This window comes from Bombus affinis, chromosome 2 (genome assembly GCF_024516045.1).
Source record: "Bombus affinis isolate iyBomAffi1 chromosome 2, iyBomAffi1.2, whole genome shotgun sequence".
Classification (NCBI taxonomy): domain Eukaryota; kingdom Metazoa; phylum Arthropoda; class Insecta; order Hymenoptera; family Apidae; genus Bombus; species Bombus affinis.
Window position 1 is genome coordinate 13776707 of NC_066345.1, and position 24360 is coordinate 13801066.

At 36.7% G+C, this 24360-nt stretch overlaps 2 protein-coding genes across 2 annotated transcripts; one reads left to right on the forward strand and one right to left on the reverse strand.

Moving 5' to 3' along the window:
- Positions 1-1856: 1856 nt before the first annotated feature.
- On the reverse strand, positions 1857-11338 carry LOC126927296 (kelch-like protein 10). Its single transcript, XM_050743524.1, has 9 exons — positions 9354-11338; positions 8375-8712; positions 7318-7649; positions 6667-6851; positions 5972-6183; positions 5053-5388; positions 4299-4421; positions 3325-3492; positions 1857-2980 (listed from the first exon to the last, which is right to left on the reverse strand). The coding sequence occupies exons 1-9, from the start codon at positions 9578-9580 to the stop codon at positions 2805-2807; spliced, it is 2097 nt and encodes a 698-aa protein (XP_050599481.1). The 5' UTR covers positions 9581-11338; the 3' UTR covers positions 1857-2804.
- A 23-nt stretch (positions 11339-11361) lies between these two features.
- Positions 11362-24232, forward strand: LOC126927219 (15-hydroxyprostaglandin dehydrogenase [NAD(+)]-like). The gene is made up of 7 exons (XM_050743500.1): positions 11362-11584; positions 16664-16784; positions 17620-17743; positions 18138-18244; positions 18352-18525; positions 19144-19298; positions 20883-24232. The coding sequence occupies exons 2-7, from the start codon at positions 16692-16694 to the stop codon at positions 20995-20997; spliced, it is 768 nt and encodes a 255-aa protein (XP_050599457.1). The 5' UTR covers positions 11362-11584; positions 16664-16691; the 3' UTR covers positions 20998-24232.
- Positions 24233-24360: the final 128 nt, after the last annotated feature.

Consider the following 24360-nt stretch of genomic DNA (forward strand, 5'->3'; position numbering starts at 1 on the left):
TCAAGCCCGTTTGTCGATCGATAGAAAGAGCGTATGGTGGCGAACTCGGCGCAAAGCGGTAGAAAGATTCGACGAAGCTAAATAGTGCGAAGAGTTCGAATGCGATTCTGGTCGAAGGAATTTTCAGTGCTGTCCTATTGTTTGCTCAATTGTACGTCGTTGTGTCTAATTGTACGTTTAATGCGCGTTCTAGTTAATCGCCAATCGATTTTGTACTCTTAACCCACACCACCGTAATGTTAAGTTTTTACCGATTTTACCGTTTCTACCGCAATTTCTTGGCTCGGCCATCGTAAAGATTAATGAAATGGGAAGATATTCGAAGATCATTGGAACTCAGATATGCCTGTTACCGATACAATTTTTAGCTGCCATTATATTCGAGCCATTTTGATACTGCAAGTATCGGAATCTTTCTTCTTATACGATAAACGTGAAAGCAGATTGAATTTATGTTACAATTCAATACGTTTATCGAAGATTTAAATCTCAGAATGATAATTAAGTTTTAAATAAGAAAGAGAATAAAGAACTATCGCTTTGGTAAACGTGTTAAAAGAATATCCAGGCATATCTACGTTAATCGATGAACATGATGGAAGAAACAAAGTAAACATTCATTTTTCTTGATTAGATAGAAGAAAAAAGAAAAGGAAGAATAATGTTAAACAAATTCTTGAAATTCCTTTTCGTAATTAATATGTGAATTCGATAGAATTCGATAATGTAAATCAATTAAAAAAAATAATTATAAATGCCATGTCGCGTTAATGATACTTTGCTCCTTAATGGATTAAAAAATTCTCTTTGTCCCCTGTAGGGGCGTTGGTCCTTTACCTTTCGCTGTGGTCGCCGAGTCATCGGTTTTTCATCATTTTGTATTCGTCTTTAGCGACGCGATTTCGGCCAAACGCGAACGAAGAATGGGTTCTTTCGAAGTGAAAACGAATCGCGAACGTTCGTTAGAGCAGATTGAGAAAAGAGAGAAGGAATAAAGGAGAATGAAAGAAGTACGCGACTTGGATGGAAAACGGTATTTTCCAGGCGACCGATCGCGATTCTTCTTCTCTGGATATTGCACGATCGTTGGAATCGTTTCGATAGATCTCGTCGCTGTGTTCGTTGGACGAGAACAATCGTAAACAGCAGCGTCGTAATCGAAACGATATGTTCGAGTGTCGCTGGAATGCGAAACGATCGTCGATCGAATGGTTCACTGCGGAAGGAGGGGAGGTGAATAAAAAAACTATAGAGAAAAGAGAGGAGGATAGAAGGAGATAAAGGGAGGGGAACTAAATCGATGAAGAACGTTTGTAGTTGCGGTAACGCAATGTCAATGAACAAGTAACAACAATGTATACACTATACATAATATATGAATGCATATGAAAAATGAATAAATCTACGTATACAAAAATGAGATAGATTAATAAAAAAAAAAAAGATTCAGTGTCTTATTGTTATTTTTGCCGATTCTCTATAGTTTGATCCTTTTGTTCCATGTTGTTTTACAATGAATTTTGTCTTTACGTTCTTACCAGAATTATCTGCATTTAAATTATCCTATGGATCTATGGATCGAACATTGAATATTATTTTATAAATTTTTAATTCGTTTAGCAATCTTGCTAGTCGAGTCGCGATATGATCATCCCATGACCAATAACGTCGAATCATATCCCTGATAGATGACGGTCGACCTAGCGAAAGCAACAACTCGGATATTTCGGTACATTACAACTTTTAATTACATTTCGTAAAACTGATATACTTTGGAATTACGTTACGTGCATGTAACGTGTCGATAATTCTCATATTATTCGTGTTAATCTATAAAAGACAGAAAAATAAAACAGTTTCGTAATTGGTATACTTTTATTCGATTAAAATAACAGATGAAGGCGTATCAGGATCTCGACCAAAAAGAATGTGCTACGTTAAGATACACATGCAGGGACAGGGAAAACGTGCGCATAGAAAAATAACAATTTTGACTAATTATTCAAAAAGTGAAAGGGGAAAAAGGGAAGAAAAAGATTCTGGTAAACGTGTGAAACAACCAGCCATGCAGGTGTATCTTCGTGAGAATCGTATTCTGAACGAGAGAAAAAATATTTAAAGTCGTAATAAAATACATAAATTAGTCGCTATTACGCAAATCGATAAAATCCGTAGACCCTTGCGGAATGGAAACTCGATAAAAATTTCGCGAGGTGCAAGTATCTTCTACAAAAAAAAAAAAAAAAAAAAAGGAAAAAAAGATAGCGTAGCAGAAAAAATAATACCCTTTACAAAATAGCGATTTTCGATAAAAATTGGAAGACCTAATCGCAATTAAAACCTGCGTAAACGTTTTACGCGAAAATTTACTTTGTAAAACGAGCTATAAAAAAAGAGGATCAACTTGAAACATTCTAAATACCTACCACGTTCTTTGTTCTAAACGCCTGGCTCTGGCTACTAATTTTCTTTTTAACTATTTTACTTCTCTAAATTCATCTTCCACAAAACTTCCTTTTTTTTTTTTGTTTCACAAATAATTGAGAATCTTGCACCACCATGGATTTACATTCTTATTTCTTTATATTTTGATAGAATGTAAAAAATGTCATTTGTTAATCTATTTTGTGATATACTGTGCATAATTTATAATTTTTGCACGATTTTGTCCATATCGTTTGCAATAAGATGGTGCGACAAAAATCTCACGTATTCGTGTAACAAACATTCTCCAAACGAAGTATCTCTTTTTTCACATTTTTAAACTTTAGAAAAATCTAATTTCGTGTATAGTGTCCTTTGAATTATCCTAGATAATTGCCGACACTTTCAGCCATCTCGTTCATAGGGCTGACATCCCTTTGAACGTGTTCATCGAAGTTTGCTGTTTCCTCCTCTTCGGTGGGGATGTCTGCGTTCGTTTCTACAGCACCCTCTCCACCCTGGATAGTTTTTTGTTGGTTTTCCGACGAGGCTTGACCTAGAAAAGATAAATTTCTTCCTGTACTACTATTAATTTAATTAGTCTTGCAATGTACGAAGTATATTAATTTTTCATTTCTTCGTCATCCTATTATATATTGATAATCTTTATCGTTTCATACCTTAAGACAAAACTTAATAATTTTATAATATTAATATTATCGACGATAAAACGACGACAGACAGATTCACAGTTATCCTTCAAAAAAGTGTTTCTGTCTTAAAAAATGTTTCAAGTTAATCTAACGAAGTTGATCAACAGAAGTAAGAAGTTAAACAAATAAAACGAATTGATACAAGTTTGATTTATTCGAAGGTTAACTAAAGATAAAGATTGATAACCTTGACCAAGATCTCGCGCTTTGCCGTGATACGAGTATTCGCGCGCATTGTCAAGGCCAGCGATAACGCACGCACTCAAGGCACTTCGATTCAAATTCATCGGCGACGCATCGTACCATTCGTTGCTGTCTCCGTCGTAACATTCCGCGTATGCAATCGTCGTAGAACCTTTCAAACAAAAGACATATTCGTATAAATAGGTAGATCATATCGGAATTAGATTTTGACGAAAGTAATTCACGAATGCTTAAGACTGTCTAATAATAACGTTACATGTTCCCTTAACGCGATTTAACAAGAAAAAGAAATAAGTAAATAAAGGACTTTTATTATCAGTATGTTACGATTTTTATAATTTATAGATCAATAATTTTATATATTTTGTGCGTTCATAAATCAACACTTTTATATACAGGGTGGTTGGTAACTGGTGGTACAAGCGGGAAGGGGGTGATTCTACGTGAAAAAATAAGTCGAAAATATAGAATAAAAATTTTTCGTTTGAGGCTTTGTTTTCGAGAAAATCGACTTTGAATTTTCGCTCGGTACGAATACTTTAAAACAATCGAATACGTTAGAAAGTGTTCATAGAAATTTAATTAGAAGAGCAAAAGTATGTGTTCGGCAGAATGGGCAACATTTTCAGCAATTTTTGTAATAATAAACTTTATGATTACTTCATATTATTTCATTATGTATTCTTAATTTTCTGTTACGGCGGAAACAAACTTAAGAGATGCGCTGAGATCCGTTATAACGAGACGTGATAAAGTGCACGCGTACCGAGCGAAAATTCAAAATCGATTTTCTCGAAAACAAAGCCTCAAACGAAAAATTTTTATTCGATATTTTCGACTTCTTTTTTCGCGTAGAATTACCCCCTTTCCGCTTGTACCGCCAGTTACCAACCACCCTGTATAATACAATGATAATATTATAAAAATTCGAAGAATTATGTATTTGATATAAATTACCGTTGAAACCACCGACGACGAATATCATGTCGTCCAGGATGACCGTGGCGAAATTACTGCGGGGGCTGAACATCTCTGGAACCGCGTGCCAATCCTCCGAATGATTCGGATTGTAACGCTCCCCTGCAAGATCAAGAGGGTCGATATTGTAACAGGAACATTAATTCCGATGCGGCGTCAGATTTCTGCGCAACGGGTTGCCACTAGACAGCAAATTTCCACCGACTATTCTAAGAATTTAGGAGTTTATTACAAACAGAAATTCTTTAACAAACAAACAGTTGCGAGAATAAAATTTCTCGTCCGACGAAGCTACGTAATTCCAACTTTACGTAATAGGCAATCGAATGCGATTTAAACATTTCGTGACTTGAATTTTACGTGGCAGAAAATTTAATGCGATTTAAATACATCAGTTAAGGAGAATTCGTTCATTGAACGATCTCCTGTAACATCGAGTCGCGTGCTTGCGCCATTAAAGCTTTTACGTGTCTAAAATAATTTCCATCGGAGGATGAAATCGTTTAAAATGCTTCATGTCGCGTTCGATACTTTACATCGTTACGATCTTGTTAAAAGTATCGCAAATTGTACGATTACAGCCCTGTAAAAATATCTTTTTCATTTGAAAGAAACAACTAAAATCAAAAAGATCAAGTGACTGAAGTCAGTGAATAAACTAATCAACCATAAACGAGTGATATGAATTTGAGATAAGTTTAAGATTTCATCGATTAAAAATTGACGAGATTACCAGAGCTAAGTCTAATGAAACCGTTGAAGCCACCCAAGGCATAAAGGCTGTCACGAAACGCGACCAAAGACACGCCGGATCGTGGATTGATCATCGGATGGATGTAACTCCATTGATTAGTCTCGACGTCGAACACTTCCGCGGAATTCAGAACTTCGCGACCACTGAAACCGCCCACGATGTAGATCTTGTTCTGTAAGGCTGCTGCGCTCGCGTCCGATCTCTGTCGATGCATCGGTGGTATCATTTCCCATTGGTTTCTTTGCGGTTCGTATCTTTCCCCTGAGCTCATTCTTGTGCGGCCATTGTAACCACCGAGAGCATATATCTTTCCACCTAATGGAGAATGAGTCATACCGTATAGGCTGATTTTAACACTGAAACATTCATCTTTTGGTAAACATTGGGGGTCGTCAAAATCGATATTACTAAAAGGGTGGTTTCCAATTGACCAAAGGATCGTTAAGAAAGACCGGAAGCTTTTCATTCGAATTAATTTCTGTTACAAAAATAATAATTATAATCGCCAAAATTGATATTACAAAAGGGTGGTTTGCGATTGACCAAAGGATCGTTAAGGAAGACGGGAAGCTTTTCATTCGACTTGATTTCTGTTACAAAAATAATAATTATAATCGCCAAAATTGATATTACAAAAGGGTGGTTTGCAATTGACCAAAGGATCGTTAAGGAAGACCGGAAGCTTTTCATTCGACTTGATTTCTGTTACAAATATATTAATTAGAAATTGTAGTACAGATTTTTATACAGGTATATTTTTTCACGAGAAAACTGATATTAAAATAGATTCCGTGGAAACGCAACGAATCACATAAGGAAAAACTTTATGTTCGTGTATCGTACAACGTTGGACAAGGTTCATTGTCCTGAAAAAGTTACGGAAGGGAACGATACCGACCATGAGTGCAAACGCTGACATAACACCTCGCGTGATACATGCAGGCTCGTTCACGCCACTCCCTCGTTACTGGATCGAAGCATCTGACCGTGTTGAAGTGCTGATTACCGTCGAACCCGCCGATCATGTAGATCAAATTGTTCAATGTACACAGGCCGTGATAGGACCTCGGTGTGGCGTCCGTGCTCACTGATAGAAACCATCTGTCAGCTCTGGAGTTCACATTACACGTAGCCTGTGTGAGTCTCGGACCGATCACGATTTTTCGTGCCGCGAAATCGACAACGCGAGGATCGGTTAATTATAAACGTTATAGTTATCTATAAATATCAGAGTAATTGGAATAACCAATCCATATAATATCGAATTTCGAAGTAATTATTTCCTTCGTCACTTTCCTATACGGCGAAAGGATTGATATTCCACTTTTTGTTTTATTTTATTCCAAGAAAATTCCGTTTATCTAAATTCATGGGAAAACAAATAATTGGTCGACAGAGATGTATGTTTAAAGACTTGTGGCTTATTAGTCTGTTGTTTTTTTATTTATCGGATATCCAAATAAATAGAACCAGTCGATAGGGACCAACTAGAATTTCAATCAATGAAAATTCCCTTCGACTAAACCTTCGACTAAATGAAGCTCTACCGTAATGAAAAACCGTGTTTTATGGTCTGAGGAGAGTATCAAGCACCTCGTGTCGTAGGTTTCTACGAAATTTGTTGGGGAACCGGCGCTCCATCCGCCGATCGCGAACAAGATCTCATAGGGAATACGGGGCTTGGCCAGGGGATTCTTTAAATCGACTTCGCCACTACCTAGTTTCGCTTCTTGTTCCTTCAGGTACTGATCAGCGGGAGCTAACACTTGCTGACAGGACTTAAAAGGACGAGAATGTATTTTAGAATTCATGTTCTCGATGGTCGTAATTAATTTGGTTCTTCTTCACTTGTATCGTTTATTTCCTTTATTTTCGAATTCTACGCGTGAAGTTTTGCAACATCGAAATAGATTCTTTTCGTATAAAAATTATTTTTTACCATCAGATACAAGTAATGAAAACTCAATCCGTAATGAAGGTATTGGAATGAATAGAAACATAAATCTGTGTTACGTATTATACGTATGTATATTATAAGATTATATTCAATGGATTCATTTGCGTGAAACTCGTTAAGGAAATGAAAGGAAACAGGAGAAGTGATTACTGGAGCGAAAAGTAAGAAACGATAATTATAGAAATAATTACCAGAAAAAATAATAAATTCATTGGTTCGGTAAAAAAAAGAGGTTCCTGTTTCTTTCGAGGTTTAAACGATCGATCGATCGTACAAAGAACACTCACTTCGTCCTCCTCGATGATCTTCCACGTGAGAACATTGTTCGTAAAGAAGTTGTAGCTCATCAAACCGTAGCGCATACATTTCAAAAGCCTGGGCAAATAGGGCCTCCTTTCATCGACGTTATGCTCGATCCAGGTTTTAACGGCCTCGAAAACTATTTCTTCGTTTTTAACGTTCAATTCGTCGTCGCGTAGAATCGCCTCGAGTTCTTTGCTCGTCAGCTCTTTGAATTCCGGGCTCTCCTGCAGTATCCGCTTAAAGTGATGGCGAATATATTTCCGGCCCTTCTCTTCCAGGTCGCGGCAGAAATAGTGGCGAGCGAATTTGAAGATGCCTACCGGTGAAAATTTCAGTAAATTACCGTGAAACGAGAGAAACGCGTCCCTATTAAAATATTCAATGCGGTAGTTTTCGATGGTAGAAGATGTAAGCACGAAAAATGGCATTAACGATGATTTAACCAGCAAACCGTTAAATTTGTAATGTTCATACGATATTTATTTAATAAAATAGAAGGGAAAGTATTTAAATATTAATTACCAAATATTTAAATATTAAATTGAAGATACATGTACGATGGTTAATAGAGTAAGATAGAAAATTCTCGTCACATATAACTACAAATATTTTCAAGATTTATTCATTTTAAAGCCACAAGTTTATATTGGATATAATATGTAAAACGTGAATTTGCAAATCTTCGTAGGTACGTAGAAACACTTAATGTCTGGGAGCATACAGAATATTGTTCATTAGACTTCAACTGTTTACGTTTAAACATTTGTACAACAAAGATGGAACACGTAATGAGTAATTTTCTAATTTATACGTCGTCTATTTTTATATAGTATTGTATAGTATTTCCCAATAGAAAACAAGAAACATTTTGGTAAATTTGAGAAAGTCTTGAGAGCAAGAAACTTTAATCAAAGAATATCTGTGTATGCTTAAAATTCGTTAAAAAGTTCTTATTTATCGTTTCCTATATTTATCCTCGATATTATTTTCTATATTATTCCTCGATTAAAATATTTCGCCGATAGATTTTCACCTACTAACCCAGGCAATTTTCTGGTCGAAGTTCTTGTAAGAGAAACTGACAGCAAATTTGGACAACGCCGAGGACCTCGAACTGGTCAGCCAGTGGCAAAAGCTGCTCGACATTGTCAGCATTCACGTTGCACGTACCGGTGTAAGCATAATCAAGGATCAAACTAAATATTTTTCCAGGAACCGAGTCGATCACGACTTCCGTCGTCTCTGTTTTCCCGCCTTTTAGGCTGTTGGTGAAAAGCGCCTTGAAGTAAGGACTGACTGCGGATAAAATGGCACGATGCACTGGGAAAACGTGGCCCGTGGCACATCGTATTGCACCGTCGCATAATTGCTGGTTTGCTCTGAAATATCGATGCGTATTAACGCAAAAATGAATGAATCAAACATGAAAAGCAGTTTTAATCGAAACAATAATATCTTCGTAATTGCTAAAAATGAACGAAAATATATATATATAGTTGTGACAAACGTTGACCTTTATTAAGATAGAACTATGATTATACGAGTACTAGGATACGCGATGTTATCTAGTACAAATTGTATACTTTTGTTGTTGCTTTTGTTTTCTAATTAGTTCACTGTCTGTTATCTCATTCGCATCGTATAGATAAAAATAGACGTTTTATAACGTAAACGAAGTAGAACGTGTTAAAGATTTCCAATAAATGTCATTGAACCTACACGTTAGTAAATATCCTAAAGTCGTATCACCTTAATTACAACGATCAACGAACATTACATCAAAGTAGAACATGAAACAAAGCTCGATAATTCCACCATTAAATGGCAAGATCGAACAAAACACCCAACGATCCAGCTTCTAAAATCTCATCCTCGATCGAGCACGATTTACGAGCCGATTTTGCTCCCGCTCTCGTCAAACTATACTCTGCATCTATCTAATCGAAACGTCCCATGACAGAGCACGCGAAAAGAATGGAGGGCACACGCTTTCGAGAGGGAAAGCTCCAAGTTAACAAACCTAAGCTCGGACCAGACTACGGGGAATTCAACGAGAGCGTAATTGGATGGCAGGCACATGCATTTCCTTATTTTAGCTGGCTGTTTTCTGACGCACTGCTTCAGCTTGGTAGCGGAAACGGCGGCCCGCGACATTCGGCTGCGTGACAGCTTCCTCAGCTTGATCCTTCCGCGGCCGTCCATCGCCTCGCGGACGAGCCACGCGATACCCGCGTCGCTGGCCACCATGTGCCCCGACCTTTCCACCGCGTTCCGCGATACCTTCCTCTTCTTCGTCCTCCGCTCTGTATTCGTTATGGTTAGCGATGCGAGCCCCGGCACACCGGAGAGTCGCGGCCATGACAGAGGAACGCCGTCACTTTCAATTGGATGATACTGGCGATCGAGATCGTGACCCGACGTCGATTCTTGCCCAGGTTCAGTGTACACCGCGGATTTGCATATAATTTCATATCTGGTGATCGCGCGCAAAAGGAGGCGTTCATTGCAATTTTCTTAAATTCCGGATATTTTATATCTTGTCTTCTGTCTGAGTCTTTGAACAACGTAGACTTTGCCCGAGTCGTGGGACGATCGTGGTTGAGAAATTATGACGAAAAGTCATAAATGTTATTTGTCAGATTACGCGTACTGCGATATACGTAGTTGTAAATAATTGCATATGCACGTGCGTAAGATCGCGGTGATAACAGTGGTAAGATATGGTTAGATCAGGTTAGGTTCCATGATCGTACATCCTGAAGGATTTAACCTAACCTAACTTTTCATCCACTATCACCCCAGGTCTCGGACAGAGTGCGTGTTACTCAGGATTTTGCAGGTCAAGGTCATTGGAGTTGAGGTTCCCTCTCGTGCATAGTTTTATGGACAAGGCTGAGACGATGGAATTTATATAGAGAAATATTATTTTATATTATCGCATATTATTATTTACGCTGTGTATGTTTTTACGCTTACAAATTTTCCATAAGTGCATAAATATTCGCAGCGTAGTGACAAAGGTTGAAGAACATTTTCGCTCGTATATTTCAAAAGTGTTACAATTAAAAATAATTCACTTTTTCCGTTAAGGAGGTATGAAAACCGTGAAAGGAGGATTACGAGGGACAATGAATTTTTCCTCGCAGACGGACCCACGCGAAAACAGTAAATACAACTGCGAACGATTAATCAACCCCTTGCCATGGTACACGGTGGACAGGAAACGAGAGGCGTAGCAAAGGAATACAAAACGGGATACAACGCGCGGCTTGGTCCTTCTTACTTCAAAACATCGTATACCAGTTGGCTGTTAGATTCAGCAAAAACTGTTATCGTGTTACGCTGTCCGAATTTAAAGTAGAACATGTGCCCGTTGTCCCGTTGAGAAATCCGAACGACGTGGCCAAGAAAACATCGAATCTCTCCGACGACACTAAGTAAAACCGCAACGTACCAAATTGTTTCTTCCACCAAGCCTAAACGTCGATCTCTCAAACTGCGAAAAGTCCAAAAACTCCGTCCTTCTGCCCAAAAAAGCAAAACGCTGGCGCGTCGCACAGCTGCTGTTTTAATCAACGCACAAAATTAAAATCGCATGCAAAACCGCAGGCTAACGAACTGAAGCGGCATCCGAAAGATAGTGTCACGCCGTACGTAATCTCGATGAGGTCTGGCGGCAGGGCGGGGTCGTTGCCGATGGAGAAGCGTATCGGGCCAAAGCCGAACGGTATCGTGGCCTCGAAACAAAAAGCCACGGTCGAAGGTTAAGGGCTTGCGAGGGCGAGGGCGCGCTCGCCGTTACCCGCGAAACCATCTCACGCTCACAGCCACCTATCCACATGTACATAGCGAAAGTTAGACAGAGGAAGGCGCACATGCGTGCGTACATGCGTCGCGGTCGTCGTGGCGCGGTGGCTCACGTAAAAGTCACGTGGCATGCGACCGCCGCCAATCAATATCGAGGCACTGTGGGGTGTGTGCGTTCACGGGGAGGCAGTGAAAGACGACGGAGTAGAGGCAGCCAGTGCGTCCGCGGCCGTCAACCACACCTTGTCGGGGAAAGCAACTCGCGAGAGACACGCGCGCATCCACGCACACATATATACACATACACAAACATACACACACACACAGACACACCTCTCGAAAAGCACCCCGTCGCCGTCGTTCGACCGGTCGTTTCGCTTTCGACGCGGTCTGCCTGTTGCGGGACGGCTGATTCGTCGAAGGAAGGATCATCACAAGTGCAAGGTACCTGGGTGGATAGTGCGGGGGAGTTTTTTTTTTACGCTTCTCGTTACGGAGGGAAAATAAAAAGGGAGGGATAGAAGTTTCAAAAGGGGTGGATTTGGAAGGAAGAATGCTTGTCACACGGTTCTTGGTGAATCTGTTTCGCTTTGAATTCTGGCTGGTGGACTTCGGGTTTTGATATCGGGGGTAGAATCGTGGTGGTTTTTTCGTTTTCGATTCTACGAGAATGTTGGGTCTTACCGGAGGATACCAGGTAGATTTCGAAGCAACGTAGACGGGGTTTGCTTGTTGATCACGATTTTCAGGGTAGAATAGCGATAGTATTTAAAGAAATCACTTTAAAGGTGCTTGGTCCTGATTCTTGGTTTCGCTTCGAATTCGATGGATTTGGGATTTTGAGATTTCGAAGGTAGAATCGTAGCGGTTTCATTTGGCATTTTATGAAAATAGAGAGAGACGCCGGGGATGAAGATTCTGCGGGATTTCAGCGAGCTACGAGAAGTTTACAACGTGAGAGATGCAAAATTTTACGAACGACGATTAGGTATGAAAGGAAAGAGACCGTGTAAAAAGTTTTGAAGTATTTAAAAACATAGAATTCCCAAAAGAATCGTTGGAGGTACGAAATTATAAGCGTGTATAAAAATTGAAGAGGATAGATAAGTAGGGACTGCGATGATAAATCCGCTTAGTGCTGAAAGGCGAGTAAAAATTTGAGGGAAATGTCTTCTCAGTGAAAGTTTTAAGAGCTATCCCGCGACGTGTTTACGGATAACGAGTTACATGAACATTATTTCGAAGATGTATCACGTTGGTTGATTTTATTTTCTCTGGATAGCGTGAGAAATATTCCCAAGTTATAATAAATTTACGATTTTAATTTGAAATGCTAAAGCGAACTTGTTAGCTGAAAATTGAAATATTATCTATGTTCTGCGGATACAGATCTTTTTTCTTTCCTTTTATCTTATCTTCGCTACCTAATATTGTTAGAATACAAAGATTAATCTTTCTAGTACCTCGTTCATTGAAACGTTAAATCATCGTTACGCCATAAAATATATTAGGACAAGTACCTTCATATTTCTTATTACATATCGCGAAAATGACTTAAAACACGTTTTTCTCAAATTATCCATTTTCTTTTGATTCTCTTACTAAAAACAAATACCAAGTAAAATTAGGTATAACTAGTACTGGATGAATACTATTAAATAAAGAAGTATACGGTATACCATAATTTTGTTATGCTTTGACTGATCATTTTCTTCAATCTTTATTTCTATTCTAAGCCTAACAAATTTCTCAAACGATCTATAGAGCACCGAAAAAGCATCGAAGAAGGTTATAACTTTTCTCGCATCAAGCATTCTGATCGAAAGTCCAATAAAACCGAACTCCATCGACGTCTCTTATTTCACCTCGCCAACAGAGAAGTTTCAGTGTCACAGTATCCTTAAAAAATAGAAGAATATTCGAGGCTACTGTCTCGGGACCACTCGATGCCCGTGATCTGGATTCTTTGCCATTCTTTCTCGCACAGACGGGAAATTTTGTCCCCAGAGGACCGCTTGTCTTCTCCGAGAAAGGAACACGGACTAAGAACGTAAAAAAAGAAAGACCAAGAAATACTGAAAAGATATTTCGACACTGATCGCTTTATCGAAAACATTCGCACAAATATGTAACATCTGAACACAGAAAAGAGAGCCTTGAACGAAAAAAACTGTCCGCTACGTTTCCGACTTATTTTCACACGTAAAATAATCTCCCGTCCATTGCTGTCTGATCGAGATTAGACAAATTCACGTCTGCCCGATAAATTTCCAAATTGAATTTCCTCGGGAACGAAGCCTCCAATATTGCTCTTCGTCTTATTATTTCGTGTCATAGGATCCCTCTGACCTCAACGGTATCGCGAGCTTCCAGAACCATTTCTATGTATCTGCAACGATTTGGAATCGTGCAAGTACTTACGGACAATAATGTGCATGCACTATGGATGAAAAGACGGTAGGAACACGGAGGGTTAATGGTGGTCGAGTGTTTTCGAGGAGGCAGCGTAGGTGAAAGTGGAGAAGAGGTGCGTGGTAAACTCTGACGGGCGGCGGTTCTCCAGCCGGATATCGAGCGATCGAGCTCGTCGTGAATTTTTTAGATCGGCCCTTTTTGATGCTCTCTGGCCGGAACGTGTTCGTAGGTTTATCTACGGCTGCCAGACACACGAGCTGCCTCGTACCTCGTGTCACGTCGTCTGCAATATTAAACGAAGCTGCGTGATGCTGTTTCACTGTCGCGAGAGGCTCGAATCAGACAGTATAGGGGCGCGTTTGAAATCCTCTACTTTGCCCGCGTGAAATTCCTCTTGCTGCACGTTCTCTCTCTCTCTCTCTCTCTCTTTCTCTCGGTCTGTTTTCATAACTCGCTGCTGGTATCTTCTGCTTTGCGTGTTTATTTTGTGTTACACGTTTTCTTGCCCCCTTTGTTCTTTCTTTTATTCGGCGCGTGGTAGAAAGTCAGGTGGAGGTTTCGAGGGAATGCGGTGAATTTTTTATTTCACGATCCCGGATCGCGGTTTGCCAGAGAAAGTTTCGTCGACTTTCATATTGCATGTAGGTATTTGATTGTTTATCCTTCCTCGAGATCGTTGGTATTCGTATTCTTCTTTTCGAAATTTGTGTTTGTTGGTCTACTTATCGCAATTGATTTTACGAATTCGATTCGATACGAAATGGACAATTTTGGAAAATTTGTAGTTTGGTTTATATCTGATATGTGATATTTTCCCAACATTGAAACAGTCTGATTTTCCATACAGGGAAATGTATAAAATATCTTAAGCGATACAGCCGCTTATCGTATTATGTTATGGTTGAGACAGATTTCTAATTCGGTTCTTCAATTATTCATTTCTTCATTCGTGTTTATAAATATATATGAAATTGCACGAAAATTTCAAGTCTCTTTCTATTTAGTTATTTATAAACGCAAATCCCTTCTTTTTTATAATTCACTTTTGCAGTTCAGCAATTTTTGAAACTTACAGAAGGTGATAGAGAACGAGCTGCATCGTTTTTGTGTGTTTTTACAATGTCTAAAAGACGAATTTTCGTGTTTCGTGACCATAACAAGACTTTGCCTGGCTAAAACTATAGTTAACAGAATGTAGTCCCATTATGTAGATTACTGAAAGAAGATAAAATCTATGATTCACGGGGAACAGTAGAATAATCACATTTCAACCATGCTAAATTCCAAGTGCTTAAAAGAATCGTTAAAACTACCAACATTTTACCTAATTTACCATAGGTTTTCCTGGTAAACTCACAGCAAAATCTCCAATTCGAAGCTCAGATAGACATGTAAAACATTTTTAAGCAATATTAGATACATGTGATTAGATACATTTTTATCGCAAATAAAAGACATTATTATATTGTGTGTTACAATTATCTAAAAATTATAAAGCTAGCATGTTTGAAAATTTCCAGTCAGTATCCAATATTAATTAAAAGTTTTTAGATTTCACTTATATTCGCTAATTTCTCAAATCTGTCACAAATTGTACTTCTACCTTTACAAATACGTTTCAAAGATTTTATATCAATTTCCTATTAAAATCTGCCTGCAAGACTCGAAATTGCCACATAAGTAAAAGTTTTAAGAATCCAAGATACGAAGTCGTATTTTCCAATTCCCCCAAAATATCATCCGTTAAATTTCCTAATCGAAAATATTAGCAATTTAAAAACGATTCAAAATTATCAAATCCATTTACTATCAAAATATAAAGCCCTAGAAATTATCATGGTTTAAGTCAGTCTATTGCTATTTTCCATGAAATAGTACCTTCCCTTTATTGTTATGAAAAATACGTTATACATTTTCGAATCGCGGGAAAGTAGCGCAACAAAGTAACGATAAAAGTTAAAAAATGATACCTTGATAATTGAACTATCCAAATACAAATTTTCAAAGTCTTCACCTACACTGCTACGATTGTTAGCCGATTTAAGAAAAATTCAGATTTCAAGTTTCTCCATTAATAAATTATAAATTAATAGTAATAAATAAATAAATAAATAACAATAAATAAATTAACAGTAAATGCTGTATGTATTCATTTTTGAAGTACTTAAAATTGCTGGAAAAACTGAAATTACACGACTGTTCATTTTGAACGATGTAGTTTCTCATGGATTTCTCAGTTCATAGTTGATAGACATAGCATGGCGGGAGTCTGGCAGTCGGAGCGTGTGGTAAACGACTCGTTCGAAGCGGATTCAGTGAGTCAGGCGCTTTTATTTCCGAACGAGCATCCCCATCGTCGGGAAGTCGAGTACGAAATGGTTATAACGAGACGGTAAAATTCGATTTCACCCGTGTGGCCGATCACACGTCGCGGCAGACCAGAAGTCGTTTGCACGCGCTTTTCAAAACGGATTCAAGATGAAACCGACGCGTCGGATTGACTTCAGCCCTTTCAAATTCATTCCTTTGAAACTGATTTGCAAAATGTGAAATTTCTTAGAAAGTTAAAAGCGTTCTTCGATAGTTGATGCACAATGATACGTAAAATTTGTATTTAAACGATTTGTACAGTTTATAAAAATCCTTTATGTAAAGTTTATTGCTGTTATGTCGATGCATACAATTTTAGTATTTCATAGAAATTTTATAAATTCTAAAGAGATAATAGCTATGCATAAAAAATGTGTAAAAAGTTCTGAAAAAAAACACATTGTCTGAAAATATGCCGTATTTGCCTTACATTTCGCTGTGAATGTTTCGAGCAACATGTTACGTGTTAGAAGTTTGATGTCTATCGATTGAAAAGAATTACTATTGATCCGTGTAAACGTTTTTGTTTAGGTAATGCATCGAAGCTTCTCTCGATAAAATACATTTTGTGAAATAAAGCGGTATACAGTTTTTTACATGATAATTATTACTGTCAATTCGTATTCGCTATCGTTAAACAACAACAACATTGTAAATATTTTTCAAATAATTCCTGAAAGAACGAAACGTTTATTTTTATTCAAGAACGATATAGGTATCGTGTTTTTTCATTTACAGACGGATAATTGACAAGGGCCTGTAGAAGATGGACGTAAAAGGGCGAGTTGCCCTGGTGACGGGCGCCGCTTCCGGTATCGGTAAATCTTGCGCCGTGGAATTATTAAACGAAGGCGCGATGGTGAGTAAAAAAAAAAAAAAAAGGGAAAAAGGAAAATATTCAATGTAGAACTAACGCGAGAGAAAAATTTCCATAGCTTCGGTTTAATTTAAAAAGTTATCGTGTTTGATATCAACGAAACAGTTTCTTGCAAGTTTTTATTAAATTTCATAAATACCAAAAGTATGTAATTTTGTCTATCTATTTGGACAAATTTTAAATTCCTTTCATAAACTGAAGGGAAAATTTAAATAATGTCTCTTCCGATTTTATTCAGCCGACCTTAAAATATATCACGACTTTTCTGAAATACGATTAAAGAATATAAGATACACTTCGTAATCCGAAAATCAAAAATTCTTAAACAGCAAAAAAGAAAGAAAAGGAGAGATCAAGTGATACGAAATGAAAGTATCGAGAAAGAAGCTTCGTATTTTCAATCATAATGGCGTGAAGTAGCAATGAAATTTTTACAGTGCTGTTTTCATTAAGGGAAGTAGCGATATGGGTTTACCCCATAGCACGTAGTGCCTATAAAAAATCCGTATTAATAGAGGGCTAAGGAGAACCAACAGAGTTTATAGTTATATTTCGCGAAACCTCCTTAAGGATGTAACCTTGACTTAGTATGTATACCGTTTCATGAATGTTTCGACGCCTTATGCTAAAAATTATCTCGCGTATATTTAGATCGCTCTCCAGTGAAGTTTTATCTTGGCTTCTGACCGACTTCTATGGAATAGTAATACTTCATGTTACCGACAATAATGTCTCGTTTTACCACGCATTACGTGTAAAACGTTATTAAATAAAATTCTATTCTATTCTAACAGATATTATATTTTTCTATATATAGGTGTCTATATGCGATATAAACTCAGAAGAGGGTGAAAAATTAGCAGAAACTTTGTCTACAGAACATGGGAAAGACCGTGTGATCTTCTGTCAATGCGACGTCACAGACTACTCGCAATTCGAAGGTAAAAGACTCTGGATTAATATTTTCCTATTACAATATTAATTTAAATTTTCAGAGTATAGTGCGAAAGATCTATTTGATTGATCGATTATTAATGTAGAAATTATACGTCTATTTTCTACCTGCTAACACGCATATAATTTATTTATAAGAATACAATTATTCTCTAATAGTCCAAGTTCCATTTATACTGAATGAAATTAAACTCTGTAAGATTTGTCATTAATATCCAATATTCATGTATAAAAGTATAATCGTTAACATTCAATTTACATACAGATGTGTGCACTTGATTTATTATATTTGATTAATTTGAATTCACAGAATTCCATTATAATTAAATTTATGTAGTTATTTAATTTACGTCAGACTAACGTATTAATTCTAATTCGCAGAATCGTTTCAAACAACGTTCGCGACGTTCGGCCACATCGATATCGTTGTTAATAACGCTGGAATAATGAACGATCGATTTTGGGAACTGGAAGTGGACATCAACGTTGTGAGTATTTAATATTCGACAACTTCCTAAACATTCTCGCCGCTCTTTCCTTTTCTTCCTGATTTTTCTGTTTTATCTGCACGAGGTCTTTGTTGAAATTATTGCAGAATGGCGTGATCCGCGGAACTTTGCTCGCTCAGCGATTTATGGGGACGGACAGGGGTGGCCAGGGTGGAATAGTGGTTAATATTGGAAGCAACGTCAGCATCAACCCTTATGCGAGTGTTCCAATTTACTCTGCCACCAAGGCGGCAATCGTCAACTTCACCAGAGCGTTCGGGGTAAATCAACTTTGACGATGATTAATAATAAAATTGCATTCGTAGTTTATGCGTTAAATAAATCTTGAGCTAAAAAGGTGAACGTAGAAAATTATTATGGAGAAATACGAGAGATAAATAATCTTCTAGTAACATGTAGTTTATATTTATAGATACGTACTTATCTACATGTGCATGTACATTACGCGAGATTCCCTCGAGAGACATTACGTTTGTTTAATTTAGGGCACTTCTGTACACGAATGTCATAAATTACGTTGTATCCAATTTATCAAAAAGCATAGGATTGTACATATACATGTATATCGTATTTATTTTACAATTCAGGACTTCCTTTTTTTTTTACACGAACATCATGATTCATTTTTATCTAAATCTATAAAGTTTGATATCACAGGGATAAAAATCGATCGATGTATTTATGTTGTTATTTTGCGATACCTTTCGATCAATTCAAATCCTTTCTTGCAGAAAGTTTCAAGCAAAATCTCCAAGATACTTGTTCAAAAATATCCAGTATATAGACTTTTTGTATAAAAATCATCATATATCTTTGGATCTAACTTATAAGATTGGAAATCGTGGGAATCAGTTTGATATTGTTGTCGTTTGCCATAGCACCAATACCACGTGGATTTAACCGGCGTGAAGGTGATGGCATTATGCCCAAGCGCGACAGATAGCAAATTATTAGGAGATGTCAGTAAACAATTGCTGTGGGCTCGATACGTAGATGCTTGGCTTCGTGACGTCGCCAGTTCAGTTCCTCAAAGGTAATAATACTTCCAATCATGATAATAGAATATTTTATAATTCACACTCTTTATCAAATAGAACGATAACGTTTAGGATGACACACAATCTCCTTATAGCTTCTTATATCATCATCTAGCTTTTAACTATCAGGTTATTTTGTTTAAAATATCTAATCAAATATTAGATTAAATTCATTAAATCACAAGCAATTCTTAATTTGATTTTATTGTGTATTTATTCTGTGTTTAATACTCTGTATTACGATATATCCACGTATCTATAGATGTTACAGTATAGCGGGAAAATGAAATTACGCGGAATTGGCTGTTACAGTTTTATAAATACATATACGATCGATGTTACACACAAGCTCTTATTATTTGACTATAGTTATCGTTGAACTATAACAACAAACTATTTCCTTCTCTTTCTTATCAATTCGTTTATCCCTTTGAACGGCGTTCCATGCTATTGGAAACACTGGCAGTTGGCTCGAACGTAACATTTTTAAAATCTCGATCGTAAAAATACCACGGAATTCCTCCGTATCCCAAAATTTCAATGGAATATTTCAACAATTTTTCAAATACAAAATATACTAGTAACAATTAATTTTCAAATTTCGTTTTACCCTAACGTTTATAGGATACTGCTACGTCTTTGTTGTTTTATATTTTCAACAGAAGTTATGTTTCCATTCCGCATTCTGTAAGTTATTGGAATAATTAAAATATTTATGGACCGACGCAATTTTAAGAATAAAAAGAAATATCGTTTTTAGCATTTAGGAAATTCCTAATAAAAGGTCTCAGCTAGCCAGATTTAATTAATTAAACAAATTATCTCTAGGCTCAGATATTGAAATATTTATTCAAATGCCCCACTAGCTAAAAATAAATATGTTGAGATGTTTACAGTTATTCAGTGAATAATCTCATGCTCGCTTCGAAACATCGTTAACAGACTGTAGATTATACAGTCTGTTATACAACAGAACTGTAGTATCTTAATGGGTCTTAGAGGAAAGGACAAGTAATGATGTTTTGATTTAATAAATAATATTCGAAGCAACGAAATGATTACAATGCTGTCGTACGTCTTATTCTCATAGACGGCTTCCGACTTCCCGATTCACACTCTTCGGCTTCTACACTCGCTCGCTCTCGCTTCTCAACTCACACTCTGCACACCTTTTGCATCCGTCTTCTCCGGCTTCTCAACTAACACTGCCTTTAGCGTCTCCTTCTCTTTTCCCGTCGTTCGAGACACGTGTCCCGAAACGCCCGTGGCCAGGGTCACGCAGGCCCTTTCCACGAAACTATCCACTTAAAAAGAAGACCGACGACACATTGATGTACCCGACGATGCCGCGGCTCTCGCGGCATTGTTTATGGTTCGGCAGATATCTTAGGCCTTTTGTCCACGATACTACAGAACTGAATAGGAACTGTCTGTATAGAAATTTATTAAACCTATAAATAGTTATAGCGGATACTTCATTTTGAATATTTTACACGTGAATATATAGGAATATATATACATATATTGACCAACCTTAAATAAAAATTATAAAATTCACCAAACGATCTAATATGTTGCAGATCAGAGCACGTAGCTAAAGCGCTGATCCAGATTCTAAACACAGGCAAAAGTGGAAGCGTCTGGATGGTGGAGAAGGACCAACCTGCTCACGAGATCACATTCCCGAAAAACTAAGATCCTAACTGTCATGATTTATGGTGTGAATTTACTCGCTTGAATTCAAATAGCTGTGCCGTACCATACAAAATCTCTCATCGTCTCTCATCATCGCTACAAACAGGCAAAAAAGAAAAGGAAAGCAAATTATTCCGAAATATTCCTGGTATCCACAACCTAAAGTTTATTTGCAATTCAAATTTTACCGGAGATTCGAGTTGACGACCTCTAAGGATCGATCATCGAGAAAGCGTGAAATGCTATGCAGAATCAAGAACACGCTTTTAGATATAAAGATGCATCAGTTGTATTGCCAAAGATTACGGAAGGCAATTAGTACGATGAGAACGTTTCTTTGTACGTTGTTATCCGTTCGTGTTAGATTTAGAAGGAATAACGCTCGTTTTAATTATAATATGGTAATTTAACGGGATTCTCTCGAGTGTCCGTTCCTATTTTCCTTCGAGAGTATACTCGATGGGAATTCATAGGAAATTCTTCAATAATGGCACGTCACAATGTTAATCGAAGGAGGCAAATGATAATCTATAAATCGAGAAGTCATGCACTGCTGTAAGTTTTTCATTAACGCGTTTATCGCCACGTTACTTCTACACGTTACATAAAAATCGAGGACCTTGGATGTTACGTTGTATTCGTTATTTAAGAGAAACGAGTTTATACGTTTTATACGAATCGTTCTTTCTATAACAATACGTGAAAAGGCAGAGTACTCCCATTTGTATCATCGAGTTGCAACAAATAAGCGATATATGTTTGACATTTATCGTTTCTACGATAGAATTCTAGTTCATTTCAGACGAATAACGTAACTAGAGAAACGGGAAAATCGATTTAAAACACAAGATTATTAATTATTCAATCGTTTAACGATGAAAAACTTCGCTTCCTTTCGTCATTTAATTAATAGTTCTCAGATGTTTATAGTTTTTATGAATTGGGACAGTTCTGCTTCAAATTGTGACATTATCGTTGAATGGTATAATTTAATCGAATAATCGTGGCACCTCTATCCCAGTAAGTAATTCGCTTTTTGAAACAATTTTTACGAATAAATTAATGAAAATTAGTGGTTTTAACAAGCTGATAGAAAATTCAACAAAAATTGTTAATTGCAATGAAAATTTTAAATTACAGTGATATAAAAATGAAACTAAAATTGCATATCTAACACGCCAAAGCAACATTTTTCACTTTATCTTCGAATGAACTCTCAACTCGAACTGCCTTGGCGATCAACGCGTTAAATTAAATGTCGTTTCGACGAAAAATTAAATATACGCTGTGAATCGAAAGTTGGCCGAACGAACAACGCTTTCGATGAAAATTAAAAATCAGAATCGCCATATTGGGTTTTATATTGTTTAACAATTGCCATGTGTCCCCGATAAGACTCGATACTTTGTAAAATATATCCTCAACACTTTTTACTCATACATATTTGTTATACTGCGCGACTCTGCGCAACAACCATTTCTCATAAATAATTGTAAAATCAAAGAACTTTGCTTAGATAGTCGTGTACAATGGTTCGCAGTAATATTTAAAGAGGTGTACGATGAATTTTATCACACCTTACCTAAGCCCTCTGAAGAAACCTGTCTCCGATCTTTTAATAATAGATACACAAGCCGATTAGATGTTTTACTGGTGAAGGTTTCCGACTAAACTTTGTTCGATATTTTTTGAATAGTAAAATAAGTAAAATTTCATCTTATCGACGATTATTATCATTAATCAATTTTTCCCGGAATGTAACACCTTTCGTGTAAAGATACGTAACATAAACTGCGCCATTTTTAAAAAAATCGAGCAAGGTTTTGATCTTTGGACTTGAAAAGTTTTCAATGTTCAAAATGTACAAGCGTTTTTTAATTTAGGCTTATAGTAATGTAATAAGGCAAAAGAAAGCGATAAAACGACTCGAACTAAATAATAATAATGATAATATTAATAATAATAATAATATTAATAATAATAATAATTAACCGTTTAAAATTAAAATAAATGAATTTACCTCAAACACACTAAACTGTCCAATTTGTAATTTGGATGCAAGCAATCGTATAATGTACTAACAGTAAGAGCGAATATCAATAGAAATCAATGGTAGTTTTCAAGATCGAATAACATTTTAAATTTTCTACTACTCCGTTCTAATAGCTCGATCACAATAAATTACGCATGAAAGTGTCTGCAAACAGACGTGACTCGATATGTGCCAGTCCAGTGCGTTATTACGATATTGATAAACGTATACTGAGAATGTTGAGAAACTGAACAAAATTCATTCCATCCATAAATTAACATTTTTTTACATTTATAAAATAAAATCGATAATCGCGTAAGATCGAGTCCTTCGTTTGCGACTACTTTATGCAAACTTTCGACTGAAGCGATCGAGAGGATAGATTTATTATCACGAAAGAAACCGATTGAAACGATTTGTCCAAGAACAGAACGATAATCGTGCGTGTAATATTTTATACAAATTCGTAAACACGGGGACGACCAATGTAAAAGAAAAAACGAAGAAACTTAGGTTTAGATGCAGTGAAATCGAGGCCTAAACTCGACGTCTTCGACGAAAAATCATAATTATTATACATTCTAATCGTCCATTATTCCATCGAACATCCTTAACGTCTCTCTTGTCCCGATTACATTAACTTCGGAACGATTATACTCTCTTGAAAATTGAGAATCTATCCCTCGTCTATTTCGAATCAAATTAAGAATCTGTCCCCACCACCGTACTTAGCAATTAATATTATATTCATATTATTTTTTACTACGATGTTCTCCGTTGTGTGAAAGATCCTTGAAATTTTTGATAATAAAAAGCAATACAATAGCTGGTAAATTTTTGAAAGATTATAATCGTTATATAAATTATTATTATTACACGATTATTACGTATAGTGTGAGAAGCAACAAGCAGATCCACAGGATCTAAAATCGAAGATCAGCCGCACCTTTTAAATATAACATCGCACGGTCTTTATCGACACGACAGTTTGATCGATAGCTAGTGGAAATTGTTATAATTTGCTGGAAATGTATGTTGCAAGCCTAGCCAATAAAATGCATAGCTTTTTTTTTACAAAAGAACTCAATTATAGTATCAACGTTAGAGTGATTTGAATACGTTATTAAGTCATAAAAGTAAAACGTTTGTTTCCTCGTCAAGTGTTCCAATTAAATCGATTTCCTAATAAATTTCTTTCCCTAATTAGCGACTTTTTTTTCTTTCTATGCGTTCTCCTTAATTCAGTGAGTCATAGATAATGAAAATGAAATATACCGTTAACGAGTTAATCGAGAGAAAAACAAACAACTACACGTGACTTTGACATATCG